The 20,992-nt window shown below is 41.3% G+C and overlaps 7 protein-coding genes across 7 annotated transcripts; 6 read left to right on the top strand and 1 right to left on the bottom strand.

Moving 5' to 3' along the window:
- Positions 1-392: 392 nt before the first annotated feature.
- BDB00DRAFT_817588 (uncharacterized protein) lies at positions 393-1,203 on the top strand. The gene is made up of 3 exons (XM_053123077.1): positions 393-580; positions 643-763; positions 905-1,203. The coding sequence occupies exons 1-3, from the start codon at positions 491-493 to the stop codon at positions 1,123-1,125; spliced, it is 432 nt and encodes a 143-aa protein (XP_052980892.1). The 5' UTR covers positions 393-490; the 3' UTR covers positions 1,126-1,203.
- Positions 1,204-3,815: 2,612 nt separating this feature from the next.
- BDB00DRAFT_938175 (uncharacterized protein) lies at positions 3,816-5,156 on the top strand (the record flags this gene model as incomplete). Its single annotated transcript, XM_053129271.1, has 2 exons — positions 3,816-4,083; positions 4,338-5,156. 2 exons carry the CDS (start codon positions 3,816-3,818, stop codon positions 5,012-5,014), a joined length of 945 nt encoding a protein of 314 aa, XP_052980893.1. The 3' UTR covers positions 5,015-5,156.
- A 716-nt stretch (positions 5,157-5,872) lies between these two features.
- BDB00DRAFT_817591 (uncharacterized protein) lies at positions 5,873-6,821 on the top strand. Its single transcript, XM_053123078.1, has one exon. It carries the CDS (start codon positions 6,048-6,050, stop codon positions 6,357-6,359), a length of 312 nt encoding a protein of 103 aa, XP_052980894.1. The 5' UTR covers positions 5,873-6,047; the 3' UTR covers positions 6,360-6,821.
- Positions 6,822-8,312: 1,491 nt separating this feature from the next.
- BDB00DRAFT_297933 (WD40-repeat-containing domain protein) lies at positions 8,313-9,770 on the top strand. The gene is made up of 5 exons (XM_053116836.1): positions 8,313-8,723; positions 8,797-9,069; positions 9,146-9,224; positions 9,308-9,407; positions 9,485-9,770. The coding sequence occupies exons 1-5, from the start codon at positions 8,416-8,418 to the stop codon at positions 9,709-9,711; spliced, it is 987 nt and encodes a 328-aa protein (XP_052980895.1). The 5' UTR covers positions 8,313-8,415; the 3' UTR covers positions 9,712-9,770.
- Positions 9,771-10,437: 667 nt separating this feature from the next.
- On the top strand, positions 10,438-12,413 carry BDB00DRAFT_871183 (serine/threonine-protein phosphatase PP-Z1; the record flags this gene model as incomplete). Its single annotated transcript, XM_053126801.1, has 8 exons — positions 10,438-10,524; positions 10,659-11,021; positions 11,128-11,211; positions 11,288-11,450; positions 11,577-11,784; positions 11,846-11,987; positions 12,081-12,289; positions 12,371-12,413. 8 exons carry the CDS (start codon positions 10,438-10,440, stop codon positions 12,411-12,413), a joined length of 1,299 nt encoding a protein of 432 aa, XP_052980896.1.
- A 3,082-nt stretch (positions 12,414-15,495) lies between these two features.
- On the bottom strand, positions 15,496-17,867 carry BDB00DRAFT_938178 (MIF4G-domain-containing protein; the record flags this gene model as incomplete). The annotated part of the gene is made up of 4 exons (XM_053129272.1): positions 17,314-17,867; positions 16,539-17,234; positions 15,961-16,439; positions 15,496-15,574 (listed from the first exon to the last, which is right to left on the bottom strand). The coding sequence occupies exons 1-4, from the start codon at positions 17,761-17,763 to the stop codon at positions 15,496-15,498; spliced, it is 1,704 nt and encodes a 567-aa protein (XP_052980897.1). The 5' UTR covers positions 17,764-17,867.
- Positions 17,868-17,910: 43 nt separating this feature from the next.
- On the top strand, positions 17,911-20,622 carry BDB00DRAFT_817611 (uncharacterized protein). The gene is made up of 9 exons (XM_053123079.1): positions 17,911-17,979; positions 18,034-18,121; positions 18,208-19,321; positions 19,398-19,478; positions 19,629-19,733; positions 19,798-19,878; positions 19,985-20,113; positions 20,213-20,317; positions 20,391-20,622. Exons 1-9 carry the CDS (start codon positions 17,929-17,931, stop codon positions 20,518-20,520), a joined length of 1,884 nt encoding a protein of 627 aa, XP_052980898.1. The 5' UTR covers positions 17,911-17,928; the 3' UTR covers positions 20,521-20,622.
- Positions 20,623-20,992: the final 370 nt, after the last annotated feature.

The following is a 20,992-nucleotide window of genomic DNA, read 5'->3' on the forward strand; positions in this document are numbered from 1 at the left end:
GAGGAGGTGAGAACGATAAATAACCTTATATCTACAGCAGCAACGTGGTACTCGTTCAGAAATCGTTTCTTTCGTTCCTTTTTCATATTATGTATCAAAGTAGTTGGAGACTAATAGTCATTGTTAATTAAGCTTTTAACAATGGCGGTCAAATATGTAGAGGTATGGGGGGCTAAATATCAAGGATCACATGGATGCGACCTGTTTCTGTCCCTGAAAAGTCAACCTTCTTGAAGATCACTTTATTGGATGTAGGTAGGAGGGTGTTTGATTTTCAGCCATCATCGTTAAGTCGTCATGATAAAGAATGAAGAAGATCTTCAAAATTAGTGGCGTTCAAAAATAGATGAAACCTGCATTCAGGGTAAAGGATGATATCTATAATCGATCTTCACGAACGTAATTGCTGAGAGAGAAATAGCAAGCATTGATCTGTCCTCCCTTTTCCTCTGGACCAAGCCACTAAAGCTGATTTGTGCTCCATGCCCAAATGGAAGAAACCCATTACGAGGTTCTAAATGTCTCGGAAAATGCGACTTCAGAACAGATCAAGTTTCGCTTCCAAAACCTCATTTTAAGGGTAAATGTAAAAGCAAAAAGTTCTAGGTAGACATGTAGTTCTAAATTATTATTGTTTGACAGCATCATCCAGACAAGCGGGGATCTGTACCGCAAGACGATGATCAAGCACAACGCATTCTTCGTGCATGGGATGTACTGCGGACTCCACAAAGTCGAAAGGAATATGACGCAGAGCTTGCAGGTGAGAAAGAGAGAGCATTTTCTTCGATATGAAAGGAAAAGGGGGAGGGAAAAGGAAGTATACCTAAAGAGCAAGGAGAACCGCTTTTACTAACGGGAAATGAGGGGGTGATTTTGGTTTTTTGTATGGAATTATGATCAGCCCGCCAGCGGCGACAAGGTGCAGTTATCAATAGCGAAATTGATCTGGACGATATGGCGTATAATGAAGACAAGTTAACATTTTCGATGAGATGTCGATGTTCGGGAACATATGCAATCACTGAGGACGATTTGGAGCAAGGCATTGACGTTGTTTGTTGTGATAATTGTTCGCTACGGATACGCGTTTTATATGATGTTGTCGAAGGCGACGACGAGTGAAAGTTGCAAAACAGTAAATAAAATACCCCGAGCTATCATCAATACTCATTAAACTTGTGATGAGAGCAGAAGAGAGATATAGATCATGTGTAACACCATTCATGCGTACGAGAATACAGAGTAAAACAAGTGAATGGCTGGTCTTCCCAGGAACACGCATACCGCCTTCTTCTCCTCGCTTTCTTCCTGTTTTAATCAGGTCTGCATATGCACTGTCAGTGAAAAGGAACTAGAAGCTGAGAGGTGAGACTGTGGATTAAGAGAGGGGTTACGTACTCTACAGAAGAGGGGAAAAAAGAAGGCAGAGAACAAGTGAGAAGCAGCTACTGTAGCAAATTGAGCGATGATGATATGAAAAGAAGGGAAGCGCACTCCGACTCTCCTTGGGCAGTATGTTTTATCATCAAATTGGGTCTTCGTGAAGTGCACAATCCTTTATCTAACGTTTGGCTAAAGTTGGCTCATACATGGCATAAACACAGCACGAAGTGCTGCACCCCTCGTACCCATGTTCTTTGACTGATTTACACGTTCTGAAAGCTGCAATGTATACCGAAACGAGAGAGAGAGAGGCAAAGGAAGACATATAAGCGTCGCTCCTCTTCGTGCTTCTCCTGCTCTCATACAGTATGTGTAGGCACACGTACACAGTCTCACAAAATATGATGCGACAGTCTGTGAGCCCCGTTTCATTTGTTTCTGTACATATCACGTACGCGCACCAAAACTGGCCCCTACTCTTCTTACTCGGAACGAAAAGTAAGGGAGTGGTGTGGGGTAGCTAGAGTCTTTTTTTCTCTCTCGCTCTTCCTTTTGGTGAACCTTCTTGTAACGAATAAAAGGTGAATGGTGATCACTTATCATTAATGTCGTCATTTTAAAGAGACAGAGAGTTCTACGTGCATTTGGTATTGTATTTGATTAACTATTTTATGCCGACATGTAGTATATATGGGCAGCATTATATAGCAGAAAATGCGACAACTATTATAGGTCAACGTAAAAGTAGTAGTCAAACTGGGTTTAATGCCAAGTGTAAATGTTATCATACAGTTTATACTCGTACGTAAATCTTTCTATGCCCTAGTTTTCCATCCAGTGGATGGTGGTAGTATGTAGGATGGAAAGAACTGGTGATCCGTGTGCTGGAACTTGAATTAAATGCATTTGAAGGGGCACAGGAATAAAAATAACCAGCAGCAGAAGTAGTAGTAGCAGTAGTAGTACTAGTAATAGTAATAGTAGAAGCTGTTCCCTTCTTTTAGTGAGATAAGTAACCGATGAAGTTAAGGCGGTGCACGACCATGCCGATCTTGCAGTATGCAGCTCCCGGTCTCTTTATACGCACACAATCCCACACCTCCTTCTCCTACATCCACTCACTTTCTCTCCTCGCTCTTTCGCTCTCTAAAAGGTCGTCACTAACAAATCGTCTTCTATAGTTCTAATCCATAACTTTACTTTTACGCCATCTGTATATTTTGTACTGTAAATAATAGAATTGTTGGGCAGATAAAACGTCATACATGAACGACCATGCATGATGTACGATACGAGACACATTACTTTTGACTATTGACAACTATCAATACAAATTTCTCATCGTAGCCATCGCTAGTTCCTTTATTATTCTACCTCCTTATATAACTTAAAAGAAGTAGAGAAAAGAAGTAGAGAAAAGAAGTAGAGAAAAGAAAGAAGAAAAGAAAATTGCATTGATTGTTAGGTTAGAGCGGAGAGTCACCGAGATCGAAAAAAACTAAATACAGGGATTTCGGAAGTGTTTGTGTGCGTGTTAGAGAGTGTGCGAGAGCAAAAGATGAAAGGGACGTGCATTCGCCCGCACGTATACACTCTTTATCTCCAGCGCCTCTATTTCTATCATACACCTGGAGGGGAGGAGTAGGAAGATGGGGAGGAGCCCCAAGAAACTAATCCAACCACAAACTCGTTTTTCATTGTTCATTATTGATCCCTACATGATGTCGGTGGTTGGCAGATCGCATGTTGATATAGCAATCACAGTAACAGATAACATCATAAGATTTGCAAAAGAGTTGTTTCTGATACCAAGTGAGGCCTCGGGCTGTTAAGGAGGAGAAGGAAACCCTCTTTTTCCTTCTCCATATATCCAACCTATTTATTAAGCATTACAAGTGTAAAGGCGGGAGATACCGGCATGAGAGATTGTATCTAGAGAGAGCTATTAGAATTAAATGAAAGGAGCCAGTATAGAGCATAGCTCACTGTATGAAGTAATAATACTCTTGGATACTTCTACTGTAGTAATTATTTTCTAATGGCGCGTTGTAATATGTTTGATTGAAACAGCACACAGAGAGAGAGATATTAGAAAAAAAGAGTTACAGAACTTTCTTCGCACATACTATAATTCACCTTAAGAAAGGGGCGGGGTATCTTGGGGGAGGGGAAGAAAAAGGACTCATACAAAGGGGTGGATTTTTTTGAGGGAGGGAGGCGGAATACACCGAACTATATGCTTTATATGTGATTGTATCATCACATCAAATCATACCATCAGCTCAGATATTTGGTTAATATAAATATAACAACCCGTTTCCCAGATGGATCCTTTTTTCCCTTCTATCATCTCTCAACAGTTGGGAAGACTTCCTCTCCTTCTGATTGTTTTTAATCCCTAGACAGCGGCAGCAGCAACAACAACAACAATGGAAAACACAATCGTATTGCCACCTCGATCTTCCAGAAGAAATCGACGTGTTTGTGCTGTTGTACCATACGATGGTACAGCAAGACCAAAGCTGGACAAGCGATACCGGGCAAGATCTTATTCGGAGATGATGGAGACTAAAAACACCTGCGAGCGCCTAGCGTTGTATGAAAAGACATTTGAGTTATGCATGCGTGCTGATCCTCAATTGACAGCATGGATCAAACGTGTCAAACAAAAGGGTATGCCCAAAGCCTTGACAGAAGGTAATTACTTATTTACACTAGGCCTTAGCAGCAGCAGCAGTACTGATAGTGATGCAGCAATAGAATCAGGAAAATTATATAGAATAACAGTAACTAAAATGGGTAGTTTCTAGGTTACAAGCCTCGTCGATCTGTATCGTCATCAGCCAATAGTGATAGCAGCAGCACAACTAGTAGCAGCAGCAACAGCAGCAAAAGCAGCAACAGCAGTAGCAACAACAGTCGTCGCAGCTTTAGTGTGTTTTTACGTAAAGCATCTGCCGCGTCGCCTGCTACTTCTAATGCATCACGTGCCTACTCCTCGCTTCCACCCGATCCACTCAAGTCTTCTGCGAGTCGATTCATTGCTACATCACTTAGTAAGCTCTCGTCCTTATCACGACAACCACATCATCACAACAACAAGGACCATCAACTACAGCCCAGTTTAGCCCCTTCACCTAGCCAGCAGCCCCGACGCAGTTATGACAAAAGCACTAGCATTGTCCCATCTGCTTCAGCAAAGATCAAGCGACGTTTATCATCCCAACATCAACGGCTATTCAGCTCCAGCCCGAGCATCTCATCTGCAACGATCTCATCGCCTCGATCGATTCAGCCGAGTACTAGCAATTGCACTAGCAACAGCAACAGCAAGCTCGCCAACAACAACAACAACAACAGCATGAAGAATAGCAGGGCTAACGATGCTGCTATTGTTGTCCCATCGGTTACTGCCGCCTATAATACACCACTGCCCACCACAGCCATCAGTCCCGCCGCCAAAGGAAACAACAACGACGATATTAATAGAAAGTCATCTGAGCCAGTGCCAGTAGCCACGCATTCTGTCTTTCTCGAACGATTGCGCCTTCGACGGTCCCGTGAGCCCATGGTTGGTGTGAGCAATATTACAAGCCATGCGAACAAAATCATTGCTGTCCGAGCTTAACATATATATTCAATGTCGCATTTCTGTTCACTCTCACACATACACAGCGTCTTTTTATATATATTTTATATATATTTCTCTCTTTCCTCTTTATACATTTGTTTATTTTTCCATTTCACCTTCTCTTACTATTACTTCTTACTACTACTACAACTACTACTACGACTACTACTACTACTAACCCTACTATTACTACTATTGATACTACCATCACCAATATCATCCATCCATTTTTTCCTTTGTAATAAAATAAGGCAGCAGGTCTCGCTCTTCCAAAAGATTTTAAATATATCAGCTCAGATAATGCTACTCCACGTACCTTGCTTGTACTACATTGTTTTTTATACTGAGTAGATATTCTCTACGAGAAGGGAAAAGGGGGAGAAAGGAGAAAGGATGGTTTGGGGGCAGGAACCGAGCGAAGGGATGGGACACACTTGAAATAGGTCGGAGAAGGGGGGCGCGAAGCTCCCAAGGTATGCAGTAGAGAACTCAAAATCTTTCTGTGTAATGACCGTTTGTCGTGGTTGCCGTGTTGCCCTTGGCATAACAATTACCATCATCGAACATTATCGCCGTTCGGTTAAGATTCTGCAGGGTGTCGCTCAAAGAACTAATAGAGAATAAGCTTGTGACACGGGACCCCCTAACAGTGCTACACACAAGTCGTCAAAACTCAATCATCATCAAAGTGTGTAATACCTGATTATTGATCTCAGTTCACCTGTCTTTTTGTACTTTTCACTCCAGCCTCCGCAAAAGAAAAAAGAACACCGGTAATGGATGAACAACACACTTTTTTGCGTCATGTCCCTGTGGTGGTACACAATGAGGCTGATGAGGGTCTGAAGTGAAATGTACATCAACAAACAACACTCCATGTATGTGTAAGTATGCACTTTTCATGAAAGAATAGGGCTTTGCACATTTCTTTCACTCTTTCCTTTTTCTTCGCTTCTTCTTCTGTTCCTTCTTGTTTTCGGTCTTATTATCTTGTTCATATCTTTTACATAAAAAAAGTTTTAGAAAGATAATGCCTGTTCCAACAGCAGGGACACCATCGTCATCAATATTTTCGACAACAGAAGAAGAGGAGCTTACTTGCTGGGACTATGTGCGTGGCGCACCTGCAGGTATCAATGATTGGATTGCCCTGGAACTTGACCGTATCGAACGTCAAGTGCTTCCCCGGCATTGCAAGAATTATGCGGCACTTGCAAACTTTCTGGAGTCCATGATGTACAAAACAACCAGCTACAGTTACTACTGCTGCAATGCACGGTCGCAACAGGATGATACGAGCATTACCACCACCCCCACAACAACAGATGCTACTACTACTTGAAGCATAGCTCACCATCATAACTCGGGGGATGAACCACAAAGAACTATGTGCTTTCGTCTTATGGGTCTAGACACAACAATAAAGTGCTTGTGTCTTCTGCTTCTTCTTCGACAATAATACCTTGTAACATCGCTGGTTGTATCTCTCATTTTCTATATCCATTAATGTAAACTTTTTTTTGCCACTGCTATTGTTATTATGTAAATATCATAACCTTAAAGAAAATGGTGTATATTGATAAGTGTGTAGGTCCAATCATTTGTATCATATAATGTACCTGCTTCCCCTACTTCATCTCTCATCCCTACCCTTCTTTTGCCCCTCACCGTTCCTGTTTGCTGAAAGTATGGAATTTGTACGTATGCGATTAAACTCTAATTTTTCTGACATAATATTATTACATGGGACCCTACATACATTATATATCGTCATCGATGTATATAGATGTATAATAGAAATCAGGATATAAGAAAGTGTAATAATAGTAACAACTGCTATTCAAAAAGTAACGAATACATACGATTCCCTATATCTTACCCACAGCTGACACAAGCTCGTTTCCTGGTATTGCTTCCATTTTTTCTTCTTTCTTTCTTACTCTTCATCATCATTTGCATCCGTTTTCCCCCTTCCCGTATCCCGAAAAAATATCGGAAGATAAGCAATATCACTTGAAATAAGGAAAATGAGGCATTGCATGCAGTTTTAATATTATTTGATTTTTCATCATCAACATATACACTACTAAAACTTAGTACTCCAATTTTGATAGCATGTTGAGTTTTTTAGAGCCTTTCCTAGTTCAGGTTTAGTGTAGACGAATGCCGGCAACGTAGCTGGCCCTTTTGCCGCGTGCAACAACAACATTGTCGGCCATGCGCCACGCGAGACGCTCACGCTACCTTACGCTGCTATCAGGGCGGCTTATTTCTCTGAGGGTATAGACACCGTTACGATTGTTCAGTCAAAACCTTAATTCCTCCCCCACCTCTACTATTGCTGTCATCTGTATATATAAAAGAACTACTTGTTGACAAGTATTGTCGGAATAACCAAAGATATAATGTTGTTGTTAATATTGGCTAGTAGCTCTACTTGCGCATTTTCTGCAGGTTACCGGCTGTGGTTGACGCTGCAAGCTCCCTCTCGCTGAATCAACAGGTCGTTAGTGTATGTGATGGTGTTTGGACCTTTATGATCTCTCGCTAATCCTATTCTTGCTGCTGCTACTAAAATACCATTAGCCGAAGAGGAACTTATACTGTCAAATGAAACAGGATGAAAAGGGCCGATTTTTTTTCTAAGCGCGTGTCGCGGTTCGCAGCTGAAATTCGCGTAAAAAATGCTTTAGCTAAACGGAAGATCTCTTTTTCTTTATTCTCTACAACAGTAAAAAGTAGGTATCAACAGGCTTTTTTTGTTCTTTTTGCACGATTGTTTTTGCTTTTTGCTAAGTAGCAATTTGGTAATGATTTTTTATTCCAGTCAACGTCATGGATGAACACGATCCTGTCTCGGATCAATTCCTGCACAGTAATGTAAGAAGTACTCAGTACACCTTTTTTTTTCAAACATACACGTTCCCCCTTTATCGCTTTTATCTCCAACTCACCTGTGATACGATAAAATGCAATAAAGTAATTAAACTTGAATCCACTGCTCTAATTGATTAGGACCAGCTCCCACCTTCCATACTTTTGACTCGCGAATCTGCACCAGTGCGCGCCACAGAAACTACTACTTTTCCTGCCCAGGATACCGCTCAACAAGGGTTTTTTACCAGCTTAACCAATCCGCTGCGACAGTATATTCGGGATATGTACGTAGTATTACTTCAAGACGAGTTATGAAAGGAATTTATCGTCACTTTAATATATATATGAAAAGGCTGAACGTTCATTTTGCTATTTGTCTACACATTTAGTACAAAAGGGTACGAAAACAGTACTGCGAACACGTAAGCAAAAATTACATGGACATATCTGCGCTTGACAGGGAAAGGAAGGGCGGAGGAGGAGGAGGAGGAACATCAGACGACTAACGGACAAGACAACTCATGTATACTAGTCCACTTTATGATGTACCACGCGTCATTGGTGAATTGATTCATACATATTATCGACCCACTAGTCAGCTTGTTAACGATCCACCGGAATTGAAAAGTGATGCGATTCGATCCATGGCATGGCACCCACACCGCAACATTATTGCTTTTGCCGATGAACACGATGCAATTTATGTTTACGAGCGAGAAGGACAACACCAAGGCTGGAAGCGCGAAGTGTTGAAACATCCATTTATGCGTGATATCACGTGTATTGAATGGAAAAAACGAGCACGCGGTACACTTGCCGTTGGATGTCGGTAAGAAAGCGGAAGCATTGACGACTGATAGTTGATGGTGTTTAACTGACTTGATCTCTTCTTAACCTGTTAGAAAAGGTATTTGTCTTTGGAACCTTGGAAGCGAATCAGAGCAAGACTCTGCATCCATGAACTACTTATTCCATCCGGAACATGAGAATATCAGCTCGATAGCTTGGGATCCATCACCAGCCAGTCATCTTCTTGCAGCAGCATCGGGAACAATGGGCACAATTGTGGTTTATGACACAATGTTCTTAAGCACGATGCCGCTTAAACGTAAAGGAAAAGGGAATCTGCTGTTACGCTGGAGTCCAAATGGACGATGGCTTTATGTGGCGACAAAGTAAGTTACGGTTACGTCAGTAGCTATGTTACAAGGTTTATTGACTGAAGAATTATCTCTATGGATTCACTTTCAGATCAGGAACCTCGCGCATGTGGGATACATTGGATTGGACGTATAAAGAGTTGAATAATCCACCGGGTTTATGGGTTCAGGTATGGGATAATACGATCCTTGCGGGCAGATCTGTAAAAGCAATGTATAGTGATACCAACATCCTTTATGAAATGATATATAGTCTGCATGCTGGGCACCTGATAGTCGAAGCTTATTGCTTTCCATGCACGGTAAAAGCGATGTTCATCTCATTTACTGGGCAGGATCATCGAATGCTTCAGGTAAACTTAAAAATATACCCATTGAAAAGCGGTGGTATCTATCACAGGCCGAGAAACTAAATCTATCTGCTATCTAGAGATCTGCCATGAAAAAGTATACTCTGCATTACCCTCGATTGACAGCGTAGCCGGGGATGGCAAATGCTTTACTGTTGGAGATTCGATCAAGGAGCTTGTACTATGCCCTGATACTGGCCGGAGGTTGGCTGTGATCTTCACCAATTCTTCGGCAGTTGCTTTGTACGCAGTAGATATTGAATCACCTTTGACGCTCAAGAACAAATCCGCATTAACAAAAATGTAATTTTTTCTGTTTTCATTCTATGGGTGCATCCATGAACATTAACTTTACTGATATCTTCTTTGTAATAGTGGCAACATAAATGACTCGGTCGTCAATTTGTCTACAGATCAGGCATCACAGAACGATACCAACAACAACAACAACGGTTCAATCGAGCCCACAAACAACCGAAAACCTGTGCATATCTCTCTGTCATCTCGCTTTCGCTTCTCGACAACCAATACATTAGCGATCCTATACGATAATGAAACTGTCAGCTTCAAGTCAATTAAGCCATAGACAGCAAAAAACCCATCTTTCCCCCACGCACATAAATCCAAACACATATTCCTTGCTCTTTCCTGAAAATGGGTGTTTACCATGCATCATCTCAATTTATGATAAGACACTTGTTTCTGCAAATTGTTGCTTAGTATGGTCACTACAGCTTTACTTATACAAGTTAATGCACTCTATACAAACAAATGCAAGTATAACAACCGGTGGCAAATAACTCGGTATTACAAAGCTTTTGAAGAAAGGGGACTTTAGCTTGCGTGAGCTGGGCTCGGGAAGGATGGAAGCAAACCGCTGTAAGAAGCCTAGTCTTCTCTGCATGTGGGGAAAAGATCTACGAGTGAGAGAAGTTCCAGGGAATTGTTTAAAAAAAATGAGTAAAAAAAAGAAAACCCCCGTATTAAACTACTTGTTGTTCTTTTCTTTAACTTTCCTTTAATCCAGCAAATAATGGGCAATATCAGCTCCAAAAAACGGAAGGAAAGGCCCAGTATCATCAGAACAGAAAACTCGGATAATGAATACTACAACACTACTGTAAGCCCTATACTTCGCATGCACGCGCGCCGGAGAAGGAAGGGTGCCACATAATTTGATGATAATGCTGATCCCTTTTTTCTATTCTGGCAATTCACGTAATACGAACTGCTATTGTGCATAAACACCCAAAGACAACTTCGTTGAATTCCATACTCGTAAATTCCAACAGCCCACAACAACCTTTACCAGCCAATTCAGTACAAGACAACGCGACCGATCGTTTAGCAGCACTTGACCAACAAGACGACGCAAATGAACAAGACAACAATGACGATTCCCTAAATACCGATTTGAATCAGTTGACGTTATCGGATCAGAACCAGCTGACAGCCACATCCATGCGATCCATTGGTAGCAATTTGGACATCGACGAATGTATCAACCGTTTGCTTGAAGTAGGCATGGGTGGCAAAGTGCACAAGTCGATCTGTTTTAGAAACTCGGAAATCACGGCCATATGTAGGGCAGCACAAGAAGTGTTCCTTAGTCAGCCCGTAAGTCTATACCTTTCTTGTTGCATCATAAACAAAATGAAGATAGTCAAATCATCAACGATTAATAACGAGATGCTGCATAATATATCATCAAATGATTTAAAAGTCAATGATCGAATTGAGTCCACCAGTCAAGATCATGGGCGATATTCATGGACAATTTCACGATCTTTTGCGATTATTTGAAATGGTAAATAGCGGGAACTTGAAGATAATCGTCGGCTTGAAACATGATGAAAGAGACTCAAATATGAACTACATGATAGGGTGGATTTCCACCGGATTCCAACTATTTGTTCATGGGCGACTATGTCGACCGGGGGAAACAGTCTTTGGAAACCATCTTGTTACTGTTTTGCTACAAGATCAAATATCCGGAAAATTTCTTTCTAACCCGAGGCAATCACGAATGCGCCAATGTCACCCGAGGTATAAGGATGAAGTTTTTAATGCTTTTCGAACGTGGTTATAGAGAGAGTCTGTGTATATTGAAAGGAAGACGAGCGCTAATAAGCAAAAAATCTCTCTGATAACTGTGTGACACCCTGATTGCAGTATATGGTTTTTATGACGAATGTAAAAGACGTACCAATGTAAAAATATGGCGTGTCTTTATCGATGTATTCAACACACTACCGATCGCTGCGCTTGTGGCAGGCAAAATATTCTGTGTACATGGCGGTTTAAGTCCGTCACTAAACTCTTTAGACGACGTACGAAACATTATACGGCCTACCGATGTGCCTGAATATGGGCTATTGAAGTAAATATAACACAAAACAAGATCTGAACGAGAGAAGTAAAACTTACCCACCACTTTTTAGCGACCTTTTATGGTCAGATCCTTCAACTAGCACCGATGACTGGGAGGATAGTGACAGAGGAGTATCATATTGTTTTGGAAAACGGATTGTCAACGAATTTCTTGCAAAGTTTGATCTTGATCTTGTTTGCAGGGCACATATGGTAGCGTTGTCGCTCCTTCTCTATTTCTACAAGAGAAGAATAGGGTTTAGTGTATCTCGGCATCTTAATAAGAGTTTTCTTTTATGTTTTTAGGTTGTTGAAGACGGATATGAATTCTTTAATGAGAGGACACTTGTCACTGTGTTTTCAGCGCCAAACTACTGTGGAGAGTTTGACAATTTTGGTGCAATCATGAGCATCAACGATGAGTTACTCTGCAGCTTCGAGCTATTGACACCCACGGATCATCCACCGGCAAAATTAGCAGCAATTAGTAAGGCCAAGGGCGGCCGGAGACCAAGGTAAGAAAAGTTGAAGATAGAGATAAGATTGATGTGAAATGCCTACCATGTGCTAACTGATACTTCATATTGCTTACGTAGTCCACCAATGATGAGCACTTCACCGCTCAGTAATAGTGATTGAAACAAAAAAGTTGATGATCGTGGTACTTTGATGTAATAAACCTTTTTTTTTATCAGAGAAAACAGCTTTTTATCATATGCTCGTGATTTTTTTTAGAAGGGAATGTTTTATTGAGATAACTGATGTATAAGCTCTAGAAGTTTCAAGAGACCTAAACACTTAAAGGTTTGGAAGTAATGGATTAAATAGCACATCACATATAGCATATAGCTGGGGAAAGCCTTTATGACGTGCAAACCAACAACATCTTTTTAAAGTGCTCAAACAAACTGCCATTAAAGCTAAAGTGCTAAATTGTCTTAAACCATCGCTCAAATGCAAGGCTAATGACTCGAGCCACCATTTGCATATGTGTTGCAACACATTAACATAATAGCTGTACATTCACATCAATCACGCACATCCTGACCCTTGTAGTCTAGAGAAATATAAGCAATACTGTATAGACAGCTAAAGCGGATGAGGCCATAGCAAGGAAAGAAGCAGCAGTGCCATTGTTTCTCTTACAATGCACTTTAATCATTGACAGAGTTGGTTGTCTTTGGAATAGTTTCTTTAGGCAATTTATGTATAGCAGAACAGCCAGTGGTGCTTCATTTGTTTCCCAAGCATCTCATCATAAGGACAATGAACATCACATCAATGGTAAGGTAATATGCTGTACCTGCTAGTATACTGTATAGTCACAACCTCTTATAAATGATGTCGCACAATTCATGCAAGTGATCGTTTATCCCTGGTTCGAAATTTTTATTTTTTGTCATAGTTGTTTTTTTTTGGAAGGCATTTTATACACTACAAGCCATACCATAAACTGTCTGCTCCTTGGTGGACCTACGAGGATTCTGGAAAGTGACAGGAGGTCATGGAAAAGGATTTTAAAAGCAGATAAACACGCAACTTCAAAAATTCTATATACCACTTGTTTAACGAAAAGTGGTTTCTGTCACCAGAAAATGGTTTGAATCAGTTATTCTACTTCCTTTTCTTGGGTTTACTTCTTGTCGTTCAAAAAATTGAACAATGCATCAACTTCCTAAATGTATGCAGTGTAGGAGCGCGCACAATTTCTTTTTCGAGTCAACTACTGTATCAGGATCAACAAAACGACCATATCAGAGTCATGCACGAGATTCTTCTGAAAGCAATGACAGTGTTTCGTTTGAAAAACTATGACTTAGGCCAGAGAATTGATGCACAAAACAAACCCAGTATGGAATGCCTTATGGACCACCGCCACATGACGAACGAAACAACTGGCTTTGTGTTGCCGAAGCAGATAACATTGATTTTTTGGTTGGAACTTTGCAGTCAGTTAAATCGCCTCGACATAACGATTATCATGTGTATCCTGACGTAAGACCACATGGCTCAAGGCTCCGTGATACTTTAAAAATTTGAGATCTCCTCTCCTCCTTTGAAGTCACCAATTGTTACTAGATTGCACCTGAATTCACAAATTCTTACGCTACTTCTTACTCTTTTTCACAATAATAGAAAATCGTAATTTGGATTGCAACCTTTATTTGCTATTCTAGCTATTCCTGGTGGTGACCCACTATCACTCATACTAACCAGCTTTGACATAAAATAACAAGTTTTCACCTGTAATGACTAGAAAATTTTCGTGCTGCTAGCTGAGGTGACGGAGGCAACCGTGATTTGGGACAGTCGACTGGCCTACAAAGCGCTAATTGTTGCCAGGCCGATATGTTGTCAATGAGAATCCGGACGATGTCATATTGGATTTGCTAAGTCGTCAGTTATAGGTCTGAAATTGAGACGCCATATCATAGCACTTTTAAAAGTATAAAAGGACACCTTTAAGTTTTGAGGCACCCGCAGAAAGTTCTGCAACCTATCCATCTACTTTTTTCTTTACTACATTCTCAGTGTATCTTGTACCGTACATTCCTGCTAAAGCGCATATACCACTTAACGAGAAGCTAAGATGCGTTTGTGTGCCGCTATCTTTTCGATTAATCTCCTTGGTGCCATTTGGTTACTGCCGTACTCCACTGCTGCTACTGTACGAACAACAAATGGGACGTCTAACGCTATTACTGCATTGATTGCCAGAAATCTCTACGGCAATGTGATCGCAGAATCACATTATGTTGATATGTGTAAGGAGTACGCCAAAAGTGGCATACCGCATATGGCGGTTCCGAATTCGACATGTATTACCTTCTACAAATGTGACAAAGAATCTGGCAAGACGTATATAAGGCAGTGCCCATATGGCTTCAGATATTACCCACTCTATGGCCAATGTGGAAGTTTCGACTACAATAAAATACCGGAATGCAGCCAAGGATCCATATTTAAAGAATCACCCACCATGCTCGCCTCGTTACTCGTTGCTTCGATAGTAGCCTTCGTTGGTGCCATTGTGCTTTGAAATTAACGAAGACTGATACAGCAAAGCAATAAAATCAGCTAAAAGGTTCTACATATGACGACAACGCACGGTTGCCGCACATACATTATATCTTCGTTTTACATGCGGTTAGTTTCAACGCATTTAGATAACAGTCAGTATTATTCGGAATACAATACTACCAACCTTTTGTACTGTATTATGCGTATTTTCATATCCTGTATAGTAATAAAGTGGAGATTATACCCATTTCTCTCTGTTGTTTTCTTCGTCCATTTAGTCGCCATGTTGCTAGCTACCATCGATAGGGGTTACAGTATCTACTATATGTTCTGAAGAAAAATTTTCAAATGTCAGAAGCGTAAAAAAAAGCAAAAGCCAGACTTCATTGTTATATTTTATGACTTTTGTTTCCGCATATATCAGTTCTTTATTCTTAGACTGCTACAGCACAAACTACCACAAGAATAGACAGAAAATCATTTTTCTGCTACTCTAGATCGCATTATGTACACCCCTTTTTGGCATAGCTCTACTCTCAACTTTCACAATTGCTGCTACAGAAAACGACTTTAAACCTTCTAAAATCACTATTATGATACTTTCGACTGCCGAGATGGTGACAACTTCAGTTTGAATCTTGGAACACAATACTCTGATATGTATAATCAACAGTATGCAAACAATAGTCTTGACTACATATCACTGCAATGATTCACCAAAGATAATGACAATTGGCAGTAAAGGCTCATAGACGATTACACATTCTCTTAGACCGTTACTATTGAACCATCCTACATAGAGCATACTGATCTTCCTCATCAATAAAAAAATGGTCGTGCTTTTTATTCTGATAGTGTGTGATATTTGCAAATTTTTAGACAATTTAACTGATTAAGAAAAGACAAATTGGGGTTGGGAGTGGTGGATTGATATAAATAAACGGGATTTTAGCGTCTTCTTCTCTTATTTCTGTCATAGTAACTGCTTCCGCTGCTACTACCACTGCTGCTCACACTGTCGCTATCACTTTCCGAATCGCTACCACTGCTGCTGCCGCTATCTGAGTCGCTGTCACTCTCCGAATCCGAAGAGCTGTCGCTGCTACTGCTATCGGAATCTGATACGCGACGCTTTCGCATAATTTGTTGAGGGGCAGTTCGCAACCATTCACGCAACTCTTCAGTGAGCGCACCCAATCCAATACTGGTCCAATAGTTGATGGCGAAACGCGTGTTCTTTGGATTGTCCTTGGGAAACATGCCTTGGAATGACTCGGCCATATATGGATCATCCATACGTTCCTTGAGCTTCTTTAAACCCAAAAATTCGCTGATTTCGGTGAAGAGAATCTTGACGAAAATACGCGATGCCGATGTTGTGTCTTCTTCAGTTAAACGGACGATCGAAAAGCAGGTCCAGGCTAGGGAATCCGTAAAGAAAAGATGGGCAAATAATTTGGCAATGTTGCGTAGTCGGTTGGTTTCGTATCGGTGGACAGTCTCGTACGTCTCGTTGAACGCAATCGCGAAATTCTCGCCCCATATCCGGTTCATTTTGCAGAAGCGTTCTGCCATCAAACCATAATATTTGAGGAAGGTTCGTTCTTGAGAGCAGCACTCGATGATCATGTTACATAATTCAATCTATGCACATGGTAAGTTGAGCAAAAGAGAATTAGCTTATAACACTTTAACCCAATCGCAATACTTTGATTTTTACAACTTCAGTTATTAATACATTACCTCTTGACCCTCTTGAATATTGATCTTCATCAATTTGTGGCAACATTCTTCATAATCCACACTGGACATGACCGTCAAATAGATTTTTCGTCGCAGGTCAATCACATCGGCATTTGTCTTGTCCTGGATTTCCATTTGCTTGTCCTCTTCATCTTCGCTTTCTTCTTCACTCTCATCCTCACTATCCTCATCACTGTCGTCGGATTCATCTTCAGATCCTTCACCCAAGATTTCAGCCTTGAGTTCGGCGTATCGCTCTTCGTTTTCCGCGTAATCAGGGTCGTACTTGAAAATGTTGAGTCGTTCCTCGACGTCAAGATCCTCGTCGTCCAAACCGATGTAATGTGTGATTTGATCTTCCTCTTCTACCAGATCCAAGTCTTGGATGATAGGCTGATTATCCTTGTATTTATCCTTGCGCACCTGGAACAAGACTTCGATCATGTACTGTGTACGTTTATCAATCTTGCCCTCGTGTAGAATAGAACGGAACGTCTCAAAGATGGCGTTGTTAGGTTTGGGGGAAACATTGGCTAGGTGAGCACCGACCTCGCGCATAAAGCCTACAGCGATTTCGACCGAGTCGTCCGTGGGTTGCTGCAACAGTAATGCGAGGACTTGTAGAGCAAGGATTTCGTGGACAACGAGTTGGTTTGTTAAATGTGCAATAAAAGTGCATACAGCTAAGCACACAGTCTACACAACACAATGGTACCAAATAACGTGTCAATCGTTTTCCAATGCTATTACTAGCTGTTATAACAAAGAGCATTACCTTATCATTACGACGGAAAGCACGTCGGAATTGTACTACCAATCGTGCCAGCAATAATGCACCACAGTCTGGTATCTTTGTATTGACGACAGCTGCGACGGCAGCATATACAGGTGTGAATCGTAAACTTGCACTTTGTGCCCGCATGAGACTGCGGCAGAACAAGCCTCGGCCACGGACCAGGTTCTCGCCAAACAATTCAGGGGCAATCATTTTGATGTTAGAAGTGTTGATTTTGTTGATCAAACCATTGATAGATTTCTTGAGCGCTTCCCAAGTGATGCGTTGGTATTGATCGCTTGATTTGTCGGTCACTTGTTGTTGCATTTGTCGTAGTCGATGGGGTGGAATGTAGGCACCTCCAGCACGGGTAGTCGCCTTCATTATCTCCATTTCTTTTGCAGGATCAATTTTCGATCGTGAAGCTGTTGCTACTTCGTCTCGTGCCATTGTGAATTCCTTTTGTGTTGTAAAAAGAAAAGAGATTATGAGAACAACAAGGAAAAAAAAGTGAAAAGTGTGCGCTGGCTGCTAGCGTACGTGGTAAAGAAAAGTCCGCCAATGAATTGTGCTGAGGTCCTGACGAAAACGGTGCCTTTTAACTATTATTCTACTATGGATCTACAATTCACTACTGCTGGCGATTCTGACGATGACAACTTTGATGTACGTGTACATTAGAAAACGCCATATCTACTATATACTTACATTGTACAATAGGATCTGTACTTACCAGCTAAAGATTTCCAAGAACGTACTCGATCAGCACGCGAACGAGCAGGCCGTATACTCCAGCTATTGAGCAACGGTATGCATATCAAGTGTAGTTGTTTATTCTTCGTATTTTCATTCTGTAAAACTGGCTTTCTAACATCTAGCTTTACTTTGTAACAGCACAACCAAGTGAACCCTCGATCGGCGAATCACAACCGGAAAGCAGCACTTACACCGAATCCGATCAAAGTGCGTTTGAATTATCTCAGCGACAACAACTCCAGCTGCAAAAGCAACACACGTCCTTATCAAAACGTAACCGTGAAGAAGAGTTTCAGCGCGAATATGAAAAGCTACAAAAAAAACCTGCGCAGCTTCCTACCTTTACCCAAAAGTACTCGTTCCGTCGTCGACGTGACACGCGGCACCGATCGATGCAGGACTTCAACGACACGCTTTCAATGATTTCTTATAACTCTGACACGAACTTTAGCGAGTTTTCAACCCAAAGGACGCAACGTGATTTCGCAGACTCAAACTTACTAGTGGCATCGCAGGAAACAGCGATCCAAAATGACGATAACAACGATGGCAATGATGGCAACGACCGTACGGGGTGGATGCCTTCTCGTTTGGATTTGGAATTAGCACCAACGTCAATAACAAAAGAAACGACTTTTCCTGTTAGTGCTACGCACATTGCTACTAGTAATATAGTTGCTCCTGCTACTGGGGCTACTAGCGCTCGATATGAACGAATGGATCAGCATGAGGTACCAGGGGCTGGCCCTTCCAAGGTTGTGGATAAGCGGCCATTGCTTACATCTCAAGAACCTCTTGCTTTTCAAGAATCACCTATGCATGCTGAGCAGAAGAAGGATACCAGGGGCAATGTCGACATCAAAGGGAAGGGCAGAATGGGACATTACCCACAGCCAACATCTCCTGAACAATTAAAACAGCATTTTGCTCCATCCACACAACCAGAAGGGTCAAGCGCAGCACGGACAAAGCTATCACAGCAACAACAACAGCCATCAGCATCACCTCCTCGAGGAAATAATGATCAAGAACAACAACAACAATTTATGGATCAAGATATCGATGATATTGATTACGATTATGGTGACGATGACGATGACGATTTCCAAATGGCAGACAACGAATCCACGAGATCCAAGCGGCGAAGCAGTGGTTTGGTGATGGAACAAAACCAAGATAGTTTACCATCGACGGGTCAGGCAGCCGAGGATAATTTACCTGAGCCGATAGCCGATTTCGATGCTTTGCAAGAGTAAGCACATTATAGGATACAGAGAAAACCAAGATCATGGGTTGACCCTGATGATGATGATATTTACCGTACTTAGGGAAATACCCGGAATGGGCGGGCATGGTACTAAGAATGGCAACAACCGTCAAGCTGCTGGACTAGTATCGAATAGGAAAACGTATGTAACCAAAACAAACAGCCATACTTATCCTCCCCACCCCCAACATTTTCTTTCCCAACCAACAAAACCCCAAATGACGAGAACAATGGCCTCATGATATGTGCCTAATCCAATATTACTACGGTTCTCTTCAAAACAAAAAAAAAGCCCACAGGATAGCATCAGCAGAAAGGCTCCAACCGAATTTGATGGTGGTAGCAATGTTGACGACAACGACGTTGAAATGGCGGATTTGGTTAATCTTGAAGCAATGTAAGCTGACATCAGTCACTTGGGCTTGTCGCCATGATACTAATAATAAGTAACTTCTTACTAGGCGACAAAACATCACAAGAGTCATTTCTGGAAATACATTTGCGTCCCAAAAGCTGGAAAAAGTGAAGAACCACTTTGCTGGGTACGTCTGTTTTTCTTTTGGAAACTTGGGGGGAGGGGTGGCAGTAAACTATCGACACAGAAGAAGAACGAGAATGACTAAATATGGAATACTGTTCATAACGTAGCAATGAAAGCACCTACCATGAAACATACTATAGTGGCGCAGCCATACCAAAAGCTGACGCTCGAGCACTATTCACAAAGTTCTCGGGTTCACCGCTTCCTTACCTAGTCACTAGTAAATTACAAGCATTGTAAGCGTTTTACAAATATCGTCGCATATTTTACTCTGATCGTACCATTCTTATAGTGCTCAGCGAACCCAATTACTAAAAACCCCACTCAATTACTAGGAGCGAAGTATTCTTTGAACAGATAGCAGATGACTTGACCTCATACGCAGAACATGCCCAGAAGTATTCGATCGGTGTGGAAGACATGCGCTTACTGATGCAACGGTATGTATTAGAGAGAGATAGAGGAGGACCGTTATCAATCTCAACTTAACAACCTTCTATGCAAAAATTATAGGCAGGGTTTTGTGAATGAGAACACATCCATGGAAGCACTAGCGCACCGGTATTTATCACGTGAAGAGTTTGATGAAGTATGCGTCTCATCACTAGCCTACAATGAATTATACCCGGCAAAAAGACGTTGATAACTTGTCCTTGTCCCTCCTCCTCGCCTTGTTATTGCCATGCTTATATTACGTTGTATTCTCTCCGTCTTTAATAAATAACAACAAGAACCCCCTCATTGCTATCATCTCTATGATTAAGGAACTACGATTCAATTTACTAACCTATTAGGTATCGTGTTGTATTCAGTTTCGAAACAGGCTAGCTAAAGAAAGGCTTTACGATAGCATAATCAATGATGATGCGTCGTAGTCAGCTAGTACATAGCATAAAAGATCTGTCATTGAATGTATGACAAACATATTATATAATAGTAGCTTATTTACTCCATGTGTATTTTTTACTACGGTGAGGTGCATGTACTAAGGTTTTCCAGGAACACTTCTTGTTATGGTTAAATCGTGTCGCTACTGTATAATGGACAATGAATTAATTCGCACGCTGATATTGACACAAGTACATATCCAATCTCCCAAACTAACGCTACATGAG

The sequence above is a fragment of the Zychaea mexicana genome (genome assembly GCF_025766255.1).
Source record: "Zychaea mexicana strain RSA 1403 chromosome Unknown BDB00scaffold_26, whole genome shotgun sequence".
NCBI classification, from domain to species: Eukaryota; Fungi; Mucoromycota; class Mucoromycetes; order Mucorales; family Lichtheimiaceae; genus Zychaea; species Zychaea mexicana.

Bases quoted from the DNA above. Each gene is read 5' to 3' on its own strand.
- BDB00DRAFT_817611 (XM_053123079.1), top strand. From the start codon at position 17,929: ATGGATCTACAATTCACTACTGCTGGCGATTCTGACGATGACAACTTT. The intron at 19,322-19,397 runs GTAAGCACATTA...TACCGTACTTAG, and splicing joins GATTTCGATGCTTTGCAAGA to GGAAATACCCGGAATGGGCG. The intron at 20,318-20,390 runs GTATGTATTAGA...CAAAAATTATAG, and splicing joins ATGCGCTTACTGATGCAACG to GCAGGGTTTTGTGAATGAGA.
- BDB00DRAFT_817588 (XM_053123077.1), top strand. From the start codon at position 491: ATGGAAGAAACCCATTACGAGGTTCTAAATGTCTCGGAAAATGCGACT. The intron at 581-642 runs GTAAATGTAAAA...ATTGTTTGACAG, and splicing joins TCCAAAACCTCATTTTAAGG to CATCATCCAGACAAGCGGGG. The intron at 764-904 runs GTGAGAAAGAGA...AATTATGATCAG, and splicing joins ATATGACGCAGAGCTTGCAG to CCCGCCAGCGGCGACAAGGT.
- BDB00DRAFT_817591 (XM_053123078.1), top strand. From the start codon at position 6,048: ATGCCTGTTCCAACAGCAGGGACACCATCGTCATCAATATTTTCGACA.
- BDB00DRAFT_297933 (XM_053116836.1), top strand. From the start codon at position 8,416: ATGTATACTAGTCCACTTTATGATGTACCACGCGTCATTGGTGAATTG. The intron at 9,070-9,145 runs GTAAGTTACGGT...ATTCACTTTCAG, and splicing joins TGGCTTTATGTGGCGACAAA to ATCAGGAACCTCGCGCATGT. The intron at 9,408-9,484 runs GTAAACTTAAAA...TCTGCTATCTAG, and splicing joins AGGATCATCGAATGCTTCAG to AGATCTGCCATGAAAAAGTA.